The 14,675-nt window shown below is 41.9% G+C and overlaps 1 protein-coding gene across 7 annotated transcripts in view; it reads left to right on the top strand.

Moving 5' to 3' along the window:
* The window catches only part of DLGAP1 (DLG associated protein 1), a 407,231-nt gene that overhangs the window by 387,354 nt on the left and 5,202 nt on the right, over positions 1–14,675 (top strand). For 6 of the 7 annotated variants that reach the window (XM_061448756.1, XM_061448758.1, XM_061448757.1 and 3 more), the window contains 3 exons: positions 1,506–1,924; positions 11,707–11,798; positions 12,905–13,057. In XM_061448756.1, the coding sequence (XP_061304740.1) occupies positions 1,506–1,924; positions 11,707–11,798; positions 12,905–13,057 (664 nt within the window). Of the gene's footprint in view, positions 1–1,505; positions 1,925–11,706; positions 11,799–12,904; positions 13,404–14,675 lie in introns of those variants that run through there. The other variant, XM_061448761.1, reaches the window with a different exon arrangement.

Here is a 14,675-nt window from a genome sequence, read left to right as displayed (position 1 = left end):
TGCTGTTAGTTGCACTTGTCTAATCAGCTATTGCTCTTCAGTGGAAGGTGGAATATAAATGGAGTGAAATGGTGCCCAGCATCCACTGTCTCCTCGGCATTTTCCAAGCTGCTTGAGCTTAAACTAAAAATAGAACTGGTAAAGGCAAAACAGCCAAAATATCAGAGGGAAATAGGTCTTATTACTGGTTTCAAGAGTAAATGTGAGGTAGTGAACAAATTAGAAGTGAACTACCTACTGCATGAGTGCACAGGCATCCTGGATTACTAAGAAGGAGTGGGAATCTGTCCCTGTTCAGTTGAAAACTATGTTAATTTTGAACCCTAAATATTACTAATGTAAGTAACATCTATGTTAACTGCTTTACAGTTCTATCTTCTCTATCATCATGAGGGAAGACAGATGTCTGTTTTGCTCGTTTTCCTGTGTTCCTCAGTGAATCAGTTTCTAGAGTTACCTCGACTCTGTGATTATTTGTCTGCATATTTTCCACTCATTCCCTCCACAATTTACTGCTTGTTGTATCTACTCACTACCACCCGCTGCAACAGCATGAGATGTGTCTTAACTCCATACGCTTCCCTCTGCTCCTTCCCCATCAGCCTCTTCACCTCAGATGCCTTGGACTGCAGAATTTGGAGTGTGTTTACATAAAGAAAACCCACTCAGACCCAAAGCCCCAGACCACCTCTCTCCCCTGCTTTTGCCCTTACCCTTGAGGTTTATTCTCTGCTCTCAGAGGATCTAACATAGGGAAACTATGCAAGGTGAAAGGAAGCTACCCTCAGGGTGGCAGCCATCCCAATGACGGTAACGCAGGCAGTGACTGAGAATGATATCTTTGGTGTAAAAAAGAATACTGCTTTGAAACAAGATTGAATGTGAAAAACAAAATGCCTGAACACTGGGAATGAGCACTGAAACTGTGAGATATGGCAGTGGCATTAGCAGGTATGTAATTATGAAGAGCAATTATGAAGAAGCAACACAAAATACTTATCTGGGTTAAAAATACTTCTTTATAAATGGAATGTATAGCATTATGTAGATAGTGGACTCATTGGTATTACTATCTTATCAGTCTCACATGTATGATTTTTGAATGTGGCTTGTGAGTTTGAGTGTGTAACTTCAAAGGGGTGTAAGTTTTACAAGTTGAAAGATAAGCCACTTCTTAAAATTAGGCCCCTTTAACTTCATCAATCATTAACCTAAAATACTGAGCTACTGACACCATTAGCTGTCTCTTGGGCTAGCCTCTGGTTTTGTTAAGCCACACAATAATTAAGGGTACTTCCTTCAATAAACAATAAGCCTGCATGGAAAAAAAGAGAGCCTTGTTTGCTGGCTTGCAATGAGAAAAGAAGTTTATGCTGATATTTCAAGAAAAAGCACCCCAGTATGACTGCCAGTCTTAGGAGGAGTGGCAGAATCTCAGAAAGTCTTTTCTTACCGAGTTACCTAGAAAAAGCTTTCTAAACATTTTATGTTTGTGGTCTCCAAAGCTTTCGCAGGTTTACGCGATCTAACAGTGTAACAACAGCTGTGCAAGCAGACCTGGATTTCCATGAGAACTTTGAAATAATCGACCCTCAAGAGGACAATACGTGTTCTGGACAAATATCAAGACAATTTTCCCGAGATGCAAGCACCTCCACCGTTAGCATACAAGGGTCAGGAAACCATTACCATGCATGTGCAGTGGATGATGACTTTGATACAGATTTTGATCCATCAATTTTACCTCCTCCTGACCCCTGGATTGACTCTATTACTGAAGATCACCTGGAAGCTGTTCAAAGGTCAGTGTGCCCACGAGATGGCCACTGGTTTCTGAAGCTACTACAGGCAGAGAGAGATCGTATGGAGGGCTGGTGCCAACAGATGGAGAGAGAAGAACGGGAAAACAACTTACCTGAAGACAGTAAGTAACTAAGTACAATAATATTGCAACTACAAAGAAGTATTTAATATAGGTCAAATTTACTCCAGTGAATTCTGTATCATGCCCTTTCTTATTTGGCTAATGAAGCTATGGAAGTGATTCTCAAAAGGACTATATGTATGTATATAATAATCCTCATTAAAGTTGACAGGGAATGCAAATGTTCAGCACTTCTGAAGCTGCAAGGGTATTAGCTTTTGGGATTGCATAGTTCAACAGCTAATTAGGAGAGCATGGTTAGGGATCTTGTAGTATTAATGTTTCTTAACTCTTTCATTTGAAATCTCTTCTCATTACCTCAGAATATAATTGAACAGAAACTAGTTCCTTTTCATTAAATTCATATTTTAGTTGCCTTCTTAGATGGCGATTGGCAGCAGGGTATTCAGATGCTTCTCCCAGCTGAAAGAGATTTCAGTGGTGCTTCCAAGTTGTTCGCCCTCTCTTACTCTGTCCAGCCTCCCATCATCTCCCTTGCAGTTCTCATTCCTCTTTGATCTTCCTGATAAAAGAAGCTCTCCATATTCTGTGATAAAAACCACACACATGAAAACTACATCTCAGCTGTCACCACTGCCAGAATTATTACCCCACCTGTAAGGTAATGGAAATGTATAGCAAGGCTTTATTAGGAAGAAGGGTTTGGTCTTATTCATTCAATCTAATTAGGGAAGAAAATTTAAACACATGCCTCCCTGTCCAGAATTTAGTTCCCCAGGTCATGCTTTTTTCTTCTTTTTAAAAACAGAATCATAGAATAATTAGGGTTGGAAAGGACCTTAAGATCATCTAGTTCCAACCCCCCTGCCGTGGGCAGGGACACCTTACGCTAAATCATATCACCCAAGGCCTCATCCAACCTGGTCTTGAACACTGCCAGGGATGGAGGATTCACAGCTTCCCTGGGCAACGCATTCCAGTGCCTCACCACCCTAACAGGAACGAATTTCCTCCTTATACCCAATCTAAACTTCCTCTGTTTAAGTTTTAACCCATTACCCCTTGTCCTATCACTACAGTCTCTAATGAAGAGTCCCTCTCCAGCATCCCTATAGGCCCCCTTCAGATACTGGAAGGCTGCTCTGAGGTCTCCACGCAGCCTTCTCTTCTCTAGGCTGAACAGCCCCAACTTCCTCAGCCTGTCTTCATATGGGAGGTGCCCTGATCATCCTCATGGCCCTCCTCTGGACTTGTTCCAACAGTTCCATGTCCTTTTTACGTTGAGGACCCCAGAACTGCACACAATACTCCAAGTGAGGTCTCACGAGAGCAGAGTAGAGGGGCAGGATCACCTCCTTCGACCTGCTGGTCGCGCTCCTAAATGGAGGTCAGTCAGTGGTAACTTCACCAGACTGCCACAGCTTCTCAAACATGATAGATAGTGGCTTAGCCACTTCATTTCCCCCCTTCCCTCAGGACCCATGGATGTATCTCTTCAGGCCCCATGGACTTGTGACCTTCAGGTTCCTTAGATATTCTCAACCCTTACCCTCTACAGAAGGCAGTTCTTCATTCTCCCAGTCCCTGCCTTTGCCTTCTGTGCCTTTGGCAGTGTGGCTAGAGCACTTGCTGGTGAAGACCAAATCAAAAAAGTCATTGAATACCTCAGCCTTCTCCATATCCCAGGTAATCAGGTCTCCCATTTCCTTCCAGAGAAGGGTCCACATTTTCCTGTCTTCCTTTTGTCACCAGTGTATCTACAAAAACTTTTCCTGTTTCCCTTGACAACCCTGGCTGGATTTAATTCTCCCAGGGCTTTAGTTTTCCTAATCTGGCTGTTCTGACAATTTCTCTGTATTCCTCCCGGGCTACCTCTTCTTACTTCTACCCTCTGTAGGCTTCCTTTTTGTGTTTGAATTTGTCCAGGAGCTCCTTATTTGCCTATGCAGGCTCCCTGGCATTTTTGCCTGGCTTTCTCACTGTTCAGGTGCATCGCTCTGATGTGAAGGTTTTGATTTATGGAAGAAAAAGAAATAACACTGGCAAAAATGATATTTTTTAAAATTCTTAAAAATGCATAAGCTGTTTCTCCTGGAACTTTCCATTCAACCCAATGAAAGACATAACCATAGAGAAGTTTGATCTAGATAGATACTATTGTAAGCAACTGGAAATTAACATCTAATGGAAAGTACGAGAGAACATCAAAGTATATTAAGGTTTTCTATTACTACAAAAGTTCTGTTATATAACAGGCTAACAGTTTCTTCTGAGGCAATAATACAGAAGGATAGGCCCTCAAAGCAAATACAGATTCCCCAAGTTTTAGAATATTTGAACCTCATTTTTAATTTACATCAGTACATTAAAAAATCTCTTTGAACATGTATCAGAATGCAAATGCTTTCTCTTGTTAGTATGCAAGAAATAAGCTTCATGAAGTAAGAGATTTTAGTCTGAAAAACAAGTGTGAACACGTAACAAATAATAGGAAGCATGCAACATATGTAAGTCCAATCAACAAAGCCCACTTGCTTTCTTTTTTCCACAACAACTGGACAAAGGAAGACATTTTCTATGATGAGGGTGGTAAGATCCTGGGAGAGGCTCCCCAGAGAAGTTGTGTCTGCCCCATCCCTGGCAGTGTTCAAGGCCAGGTTGAATGGGGCTTTGAGCAACCTGGTCTAGTGGAAGGTGTCCCTGTCTGTGGCAGGGGGTTGGAACTAAACCATTCTGAGAGTCTACGATTCTATGAGCTGATATTCTATGAGCAAATATTTTATTTGTACACCAAAGTAGTTGTTCACTTTGGGAAAAAACATGAAGTGAATTTTTACAAGGCTGATACATGCAGAAAGCGTATAGAATTTTCTGTCAGTGTCTTGGTGTCTTTGAGATAGGATAGTTTTAAAGGGCCCTTCTTTTGAGCAGTTGGTGAGAGAAGTCAGTTATGGGGAAGATAAATGAGTGGTTCAGCAGTCTATTCCAAATGCCTTCTTACAGCACACATGGCATGTGTCCTTTGGGTTATTCCTCCTCTTCATTTTTCTGACTGGCATTTTTTGTGATCACTGGCAATGGGAAGGGAAAAGGGGTCACCCGGATTTTGTGGTCAGCAGTGAAATACTGATTTTGGTGTGATGCCACCGGCCGCTCCAGCACGTGGCAGCTGCCTCCCGCAGAAGCTGCACGGGGGCTTTCTGCTGCTGCTCAGCATGCCCCACTCTACCTGGTGCCAAGGAAAAGCATATGGCCAGAGCTGCTCTGCCCACTCAGCAGTGCCCAAAACAAAAGCTTGGCTGTTACAAATCCTGCCCCCAAATATGTCTGTTTTAGTGTGTTTATAAACTTCAAAGAGAAGGAGGAAAAGCATAGACGAGGTGTGTTCTCTTTGGTTTTCCTAACGAAATACAACCAGAGCAGGGAACACATCCTTTGTTTTCAACCTGACATCCCCAGCATGTGTTTGGCCAGATAACAAAATAACGAGGACGTGTGATGAGCGAGGTTTTCTCGATGCCATGGCAGCTGACAGAGGGCTCGTCCCCCCAGCGCTCCGCGAAAAATGATCCATGCTTCCTCCAGACAATGCCGCCCTTGTGCGAAACAGCTGTCTCGGGGAGACGGCTCGCTGCTGTTTGACAGTAGCTTGTATGTTACAGAGATACGTTGGGTATTATCTAGCTGGGAATGAATCTACCAGATGGGATTGAATGTTTCTAGCTGGGAAATGGAGTCTGCTGCTGTGTATAAAAACAAGCTGTGGTTCAGTGGCTGCACGATGAAATGCCAATATAGAGAGAAATGGGGCTCCCCTTCAGCCATGAATTATGTATTGTATAGTATATTCTGGTTTTATCTGAAATCATTTTTGGATAGAACTGTGGAGTGTGTAACAGGCAGGTGAACACCACTCACACTTTAAGGTAGGATAATTGAAATCGTTTCCATGTATTTTGCTGTTACCGGGACATTGGCTACAAACTGTAGGGCTCTCATAAATATTCTTAGATATATGAATATATATCTAAGAACATATATCTAAGAATATTTATGTATTTATATATTTATATATATTAAAAAAAAATTCTTAGATATATGAGGCTGAATCCCTTGTGACAAATGATTGACACTTTGGATCAGGCCTCAAGTGCAATCAGTTGTTTACCTTCTTTTGTTTTCTTTTACCTCTTGCCTCAAACTTGCAAAATTTCATATAGTCAGAGTCTCGTGACTGGTGGTGACTTTTGGTTCAGGACTCTGGAGTAACCATTTACACATAGTATTAGCAGCGACAGGCCTGGCTGCCACCACATTGATGTTAGTGAGCAGCCTCTAATCACTTTATTTCCCAGGTGTAATGCGGGTTTAGTGGCAAGATAAGTCAGGCCAATCAAGTAAAAACTAAAATAGAAAACCACGGTTATGACAAGACATGTCATTATAACTGTCTTGTGTGTATACTACACTCCTCTGGGCTAGTCTGTGAGCAAAGGTTGACCTCAAATGTGCAATAACCTCACTGCTCAGGACCAGAGTCTCTGCAAATTCAGCCAGGGCTGGCAAATTATGCAATACTTGCACACTTTGTGCTGGTTTAGTGTGTTTTAATTGTTTCAAAAGGAAACTTAAAGAGTGAAAGCTAAACAAAAAAAGAATGAAGTTAAGGAAAAGATGTAATTTTTTGTAATAGTTGTGCATGGCAAAAGAAAAGCGGACCCATGAGACCTCTCTCAGCCGCAAGCAAGGAAAACCATTTGCCAGTCCTCTGCAGGGCTCCCCCAAGCTTCGTGGTCCCTGCCGCTTGGAGGAGTAAGGCAGCCTCATCCTGCAGCGGGCTGATGCAGACTTGCAAAGGGACAGTCACCAGACTGACATGTGGCCAGAGTCCTGCTGGAATCCCCCTGGCTACGTTCCTCTGGCCGTATGCCCGAGGCATCCTTTTCTTGGTCTGGTTTTCTTTTCTCCCCAGAAGGGACTTCTCCGTACACAAGGGTTTCTCCGAGGAAAGTCAGCTCCTGGCTGGAAGCCCTGCCAGTGTCCAAAGGCTAGCAAGGGAAAAAAGAGAAATCCACAAGCAAGGAAACAATCTAGTTAGGGAAAAAAAAACATGAAGTGTGGTAATAAATGCCAAGTAAGTCAGAGAACACATGGAAACTGCTTTACCCCCAGTGAACAGCATTTACTCATGCAGACAGCCCTATTAATTTCAATGAGATCACTCCTGTAAGTATATATATTACTCAAAGCAAGGACTGCTTCTTCATACTTTGCTCCATTTGACTGTTTTTTTTCCTTAATAGTCCAGCTTAAGACCTGAGCAGTAGTTTTAACTTTGAATTTCCTGGCTTTTGTCATGTTTGGCGTTATTTAAATGTAGGTCTGTCAACATGAATAGGCTAAAATGCTGGTCCATCCTGGCTTGGAAATGGATTGTGACAGCTCTATGGCAGGATTGCTTCATATGCATTGTGCCTAGCCAACATCTGCAAAGCAAATGTCAGGCTGTGTCCCTGTAATTTCGGCTATTGTTCCTACCACTTGCTCCTGGGGCAACGAGCAAGTCGCTGTTTTTCTGTTCCCCAGCTTGGGCCCTGCTACCAATCAGCTGTACATACATTAAGGGCATTTGATAGTCACAGTCCTTAAGTGCCTTCTTCCTCACTTGTTAGACCCTGGAGCCTGTCAAAGTTGAAATGCAAAGAGATTGGTTGGTGTTTAGGGCCAAGTAATGCTGCTGCTTCTCAAAACTTCCATGGCTTCTATGTGATTTTTGTTCTTGTTTTCTTGTATTTTGATATCCTTGTCACACACAGTCTCTTTCCAAGATGACAGTATCACCATTTTTTCCTTGTGTTTGCAATTCCTTTTTTGGTTTGGGTTTTTTGTTGGTTTTTTTTTTCATTTCTTTTCCCATGAAGACATGGATGGGGGAGATACACAGAGCTTTACAATCCCAAAGTAGGTCCCATGCAGTTCTTAGAACCACAAGAAGCAAGAACATACTGCTTGAACAGCGCTAATTTAAGTCTGTATTTAAGAACATTTTAAAAGGAGAATGGGCTGGGGAGATGGGCACACAAGAAAATCCACTGGTATGTGTCTACCTTGGAATAACATTCTGTGTTCCCTGGTGAAGAACAGTAATAGTGAAGAGGCACTCCACAGTAGCTGAATTATATCAAGCTATCTATATGAAACCAGTTTTTTCCAGAATAGGCATGTCTATTTCTTAAAAGTCATCACAGGAGAAAACTGGATATGCAAGGAACAGAGGTCAAAGCAAGGAGGGGGGTAAGGAAAAATTCAGACTATCAAAACAAAACACTGCAGTACACACACTTCTCCCCCTGGGGAAGGGGTGACAGCAAAGCATATGATGGATGTTAATAATGTTGCTTAATGCATTACTGGAAGGCATTCAGATCCAACAGTGCTGAGTGTGCTATATAACCCTGTATGGAATAGAAAGCAGGCATGAATAATATTATATAGGTGTTTAAATCCATTATGATTGTATCTTGATGGGTCAGTATTTTTTGTTGTTGCTTGGTTTTATACATTCTGTTTGCATCCTATTAACTGAACACATCAATTTGAATGTTTATATGTTTTTCTCCTGATTCTTTTCTGATGTGTTTTGGCTATAATCTCTGCAATTCCATTTATTTTCTTGGTACTTCAAACATTGCAGGCTTTTCACCTAAGAAAGTATCAGTCTATTTTCACTTTTAGTTTTTTTTACTATACCTTGGCCTTTCTCTTTGACATCCAAGGTTTTGACTGAGTAAGCAAAATGAGCACTCTGCCTTGAAACACCAAAGCAATGTGCGTTTGTAAGCAAAACTTAGGCTATTGATAAGGCTTTGTGCCTTCTGGAGAGATTCCTTTCAGACTTTTGCATGCTTTGTCTTTTTTTTTCCCCTAACTTCCGTGACAGTGTTGGCTGTTGACGGGTTCCACATTAACAGACCACTTGCTTTTGAGGGGCAAGGAATCAGTGACACTTGACTAGATACAGCCACAGCTACAGCAGAAGTGGCAACAATAGAGAACAGCATCAGCATGCATCCCACAGTCAGCTGGGATGATGGTTTTTAGGCAAATAGCCAGTCACTAGGCAGCCAAGGACAAGGACTTCCTTTTCCCTCTGCTGAGATCTCTGAATTTTAAGCTCTTCTTCCCTCAAAGAAAGGGGCGCATTCCCATCCATCACCAACAAGGTGTATTTACATTTCTTCGTGCTTGGGATGTGATTTCCAGCTTGGGTGGTGCAGGTTTCCAGGAAGAGCTCTCCTCATCTTGGTTTTCTGTCCCAAGAAGTTGAGAGACTGTTTTTTCTTTCCTCCTCAAGTCTTGGGAAGCGTCAGAGTGGCCGAGCTCCAGATGAGGCAGCTGTTCCGAAATACACTCAGTGGGAAGAGTTTTCATAACAATGGGAACCACATGAAAGCTCCTGGAGTAGCTCCTCCCACTATTGAAAAGTCCTTTCAGTTGAGTGGTTTGCATATTGGGTTGCATAAATGACTAGACACACCAAGGGGTCCATTTTCAGCACTGTGCGCATAGAATTAGACACGCAAGCCTTGCTAACAATAATGAGAGTTGTGTGCAAAACTCCCTGCGCAATATGCTGAAAATATTCTGCTTAGTGAATCTTCCAGCTCATGGCTATTTCCTGGCAGTGCTGAGCTGAGTTCTGGGAACAAAATGAAAGTCTGGGCTCTGTGTGTGTTCACAGAGCTCTCTCCTATAGTTTCTGGAAAGAAAATGTGTAAAGACTCCCTCCCATTTCCCCTTTCTATGTCTGAAGTATAAATGAACTCTGCATCCCACTTTTTCTTCAGCAGCCTTAACAAGCAAGCTTGAAGGCTGCTGAAGGAAAAGCTATATGCCTTGAAGGAGCAGAACACAGACTTCATCATATTTGTTACCGTGTGGCTACGCAAGTGAATCCCTGGGAGAATGCATAGTGACATTCAGGGCACAAGCCATGGATATGCACTGTAGCCTATCACAGGACCCTGAGGCCCTAAAAAAGTTGTCAGAAGGGGCTACAGCAAAGTTGTATTTATTTCTTTATTTATCTGTTTATTGATTTTTCATTGCGGTAAGTCAAAATACTTAGCAGTATTTTCCCAGTGGAGCTCTGCTACTGTTGTGTTAGGTTTTACACAAAAAGCGACTGCCCAGGGGATGGTACAGAGGATGGCAGCTTAGGACTAGTATCTCTTCTAGGCTCTGCCAACAATTCACTCACCTTCAGGTGAGCAGGCCACTTCATCTCTTTGGTTTTCCTGCTTCTGCCTCGCCTGCCTTATGTATCCAGAGTGTGAATTTGTCATGGAAAAGTTGCTGTGTTTATTTGAGGGCTAGAACAATGCAAATACCCATGAATAGAAGTGCTAGTGAAAATTGTGGCACAGTGGCTGCCATTAATGTTTTTCATTAATGAAGTGTTAAAATTTTTTAACTAATTTAAATTAGTTTTTAAGTCAATATTTAACGAGAGAATTGGGGGATAATAAGTTGTTTCAGCCAAAAGGGAAAACTAATGCTTGAGCCAGATACATCCACAGTGCCAACCTGTTTATTTAAAGACTGTGCATATAGCAGGGTTGTTGGGTTTTTTTTCCTGAGCATTGAAAGTCTCAGACAAACTGGTAGCTGCTTTCTTGCTCATAGCATCAATTTTCTTTCAACCAGCAGACCCCAAAATCACACTCTCTTCTTTAGATTCTCTGTCCTAATACCAGTTGTCTGTCTTTCTGCTCTGTTTCTGCTTTGCTTGATTCTTTTATCATATATACACACGAATTTACACACACACATACTCCCCCTGGACCAGAACTCAACAAAAGCTCTAGGGAAATGCAGGTCTCTGAATGCACCAGTTTTGCCACTTGTTTTTAGTAGTGTGTTCCCAACTACCCCTTGCAGCAGTAAAACCCCACCATTTCAGTGAGGTTGAATGCAATCAAAACAGTATGAGCTCCTGTTTTATTCAGAGGCATTCACTATGGGCTGTCTTCTGGTTCACTGCAGCCCTTCACAGCATGCAGTCAGTCCAAAGACACCATAAGTACCCAGCTGTCTATACAAAGGAGTCCCCAAACAGCACGGGAGCTGGGCTAGGACTCTTTGACATCTCCTTCCAGGTCACCAGCAAGGAAGAGAGGCCAGGATGTGACTGCTCCCTGAAGTATGCCTCAGTACCTGCATTCAAAGGCAGAAGCCGCCTCAAGATTATGCTCACTGGAAAATACTCAGAGGGTGCAACTGAGATTCATTGGCGTGCATTAAAATCACCATTCCCTTTCTGGGGTTCTGATTGAACAACACTCAGCTAAACCTGAAAACAAGGCTCTGAGTTGCTAAGCAAGGTGGCAGAAATGCTGGTAGACACAGCGTAGAAGGCATCACGGGGATTGAAAGCTATGTGTCCTTGTGCAGGGAGCTGGCTTGCATTCAAAGCCTGAGCCTGGGTCACAGTGATGATGAGAGGTGTCACTCCTGGTGAGCTTTCTATGCAGGTTGCAAAAGCTTTTAGTTAGCCACATTTATACTGCCATGGAAGTGCTCTTTGCTGGTTATAGCTGGTCTCATGGGAGGAATGAGTAAGATGCAGCAGCAGATTAGTATTTTTGCCTACTGCAGATTTGGCCTTAGATTTATCAGCTTCTTTCTAATCCATGAATAAGAGATAACATACTTTTTGAAAGCCAGAGATGACTACTGTGCAGCTTTCTCCTCTCTTTTTATAGGCTTTCAGTTGCCTGCCACACAGAAAGCGTCGTGACTTACATTTCTTCTCCTCTCAGTTCTAGGGAAAATTCGAACTGCAGTGGGCAGTGCCCAGCTTCTCATGGCCCAGAAATTTTACCAGTTCAGAGAACTTTGCGAAGAAAACCTGGTATGTAAGTTTTCTGCTAGACACTGTTGTGTGCCTTTTACTAACCCTGTAAACAATAATGCCTAGACTAGACAGATTTTCTGATTAATATGGTATTTTTTCTTGTAAAGGCCTTGATATGAATTTGGGAGTATCTCTGTGAAACTTAGCAGTGTCAGCATGAGCTTCACAACGGCTTTAGAGCCGTAAGATAGCAACAAGCAAAAAGCTTTGGGTGAAATAACACTGAGTCTCTGCTACTGACTTCAGAAGAGTAAGAACCTGTCCCTTGCTCTCTGAGTTCAGTTTGCATGGGCACAGAGATGTTTGGGTAAAACAACTTAAAGTCTTTCAAGGTGGACCAGAAGTCTCATGAGTGGGGCTTTCCTATGTAATCTGTACTAAACAAGATAGAAATACAAGAAAGTCAACCACTGAAAACTGGTGCTTCATGTTCCACAACCCTAATAAGTGAAAAAAGAAATAATTTTCCAGAGGGTTAAAAGGGCAAAGAATGATATTCCTGTTGGTAAATAAAAATACATTTTACACCTTGTATCCAAAGCACTATTCTTCTGCATGTTCTCTTGCGAGCTTTTCACCCTGCAGAGGTCATTCTTGGTTAAACCTTAGGTTATCAGAATATAGAAAGGACATTCACGCATTGATATATCACTATTTGCACATGCAGCAAATGAATATATGCACAGGTATCAGTCTTTTTTGCAAGTGTGAACATGGCAGGGAACCCTCCCTCACGAAAGTGAAGATGAGGCTAGTGATTCATTTCACTGGGGTTAGGATATAACCAGTTGTGCCCAGGAACATCCCTAGGCAGATCCTGCCACAGGGGACCTGCCACGTGCCCTTTCCCCATGGTCCACAGGGGGTAACCACTGCCTTCAGTGAGTGGGGATTTGTGGGGGCACAGCAGCTCAACGCCCAGCCAGACTCCTTGAAAAACCCCTGCCAGTAAGTAGTGCTCCATTTTGGTTCTCTCCCTGTGTCTCACCGATTGCTTGGATCTGCTGAAACTGCTTTGCTAGCAAGATTCCTAACCATTCACACAAATGCTTTACATTAAGGCGTACTAAAGCCAATGTGTTTTTCTTTCTTCTATTGCACAGAATCCTAATGCACATCCACGGCCGACCTCCCAGGATTTAGCAGGGTTTTGGGATATGCTGCAGTTGTCCATAGAAAATATTAGTATGAAATTTGATGAACTTCATCAGTTAAAGGCCAATAATTGGAAACAGATGGATCCTCATGACAAGAAGGTAGAACACTGTAGATTTTGTATGCTTCATTTAAAACCCTGCACAAATACTGGACAGATTAAATAGGCCTCTGTGTTACAGCGTTGACGTTTAAAATGTTAAATGAAGCTCATATCAAATTAATTTCATTGTATTAACAATGTTTACATAATAATCATCTGGGATATTATCTGTAATATGTTTCAGGCATATTTTTAAACCAAATCTGTCTTTGTGAATCGGATAATGGGAATGTGGTACTTTGTTAAGCTTTACATTTAATCATATTAGACGATCAATCGTTGGAAGGAACTGCCTTATATATTGATTCTTAAAATTAAATAAATCACATTTACGGTCCATATTATTGCATATAGCAAGAGTTCTAGGTTGTGTTACTGAAAAAATAGGAAAGCACTGTAACCATCACTGACTTTGGTAACCAGATTGCAAACAAAGCAATATCAAAAATATGCCTTCCAAAATGTCACATGGAAGAACTACTTTTTTTTTTTTTTTGTCCATTTGTTTCATTTTTTAATTTATTTTGGTTTGGTTTTTGGTTTTTTTAATGGGTGATTTCATAAAGAGGTTCACTTTGCTGGTAACGTTGTTTACCCAAAGTAGCACAAAAATCATAGGGAGTTTTGGTCTTCTTTTATTTTTTTTAAATGTAGTTGTCTTCTGTCACCATGAAAAACTACCATCTCCAACTGTGAGCCACATTTCACTTTCCATTCTCATTTGGCACCATTGCCTTATTATTCCTCTCACTATCTGTATCAAGACAAACAGCACTTGGGTGAGCCAAAATACACAAATGTTTCAAAAAAATCCTTAAAAGCCAGACCCATTCCTAGAGGAATCATCAGTCTAATGTCGCGCTCCTATAGGTATGTAATTTGATGGCTGAATTTCCACCATGGCTGCTCTGGTAGGAGCGAATACAGCCGACACGTAGGGTCACCAGAAGGAGGGGGAACATGACGTACAGGTACAGTGGCTCAGACAGGAGTCCGGGCTGCCCCAACTGATGATCAGATGGCTGCTGATGACCAAAGTGGTGTTTTCTTTTGGACAAATAACCGTAATAATATCAAACCCCATTAATCTTGCAGCAGGAAGCTTGCAAAGGCAGTGCTGGTAGCACTCTCCCTCCTCCTCCAATCAAGACTAAATACTCATTCCTGACTTAGGAGTGCCATGCTCACACCACTTGTGCACACCTAGTGTGTTTTGTAGGGGAATGAATGGGAATGTGTTTTCCTAGCCCAAGGTACTGAAGGCAAGTCATTTTCTTATCTTCTTTTTTTTTTTTCCAGTTTCTATCAAAAAAAGGAAGTTAAAACCGTCAGACATGCATGCACAGAAACGCTGGTATCTGGTCTTTCATTAGCTTTTACAGTAAAGCGGGTAGGACAAGTGTTTGCAATTGCAGTGAGAAATGAGAGCTTTCCTTAAAAAAAAAAAAACAACGTGCCTTTTCTTTGCTTCTGAAAAAAAACACTTCAAAGAGTTTCCAACAAAAAGAAGACTATAATGGGTTAAAGGAAGTTAAGTAGTGCTGAAGAAAGGGACCTACAGTAGGAAGGTAAAAGATTTTAACGAGTTGCATTGTGTTCCTGTTTCAACAGCATTT

The sequence above is a fragment of the Pezoporus flaviventris genome, unplaced genomic scaffold (assembly GCF_033815535.1).
Source record: "Pezoporus flaviventris isolate CSIRO_AGI_PZ_B2104156 unplaced genomic scaffold, CSIRO_AGI_Pfla_v1 ptg000007l, whole genome shotgun sequence".
Lineage (NCBI taxonomy): Eukaryota > Metazoa > Chordata > Aves > Psittaciformes > Psittacidae > Pezoporus > Pezoporus flaviventris.
The sequence above is the reverse complement of the archived record's forward strand: the minus strand, read 5'-3'. Positions and strand labels throughout refer to the sequence as shown.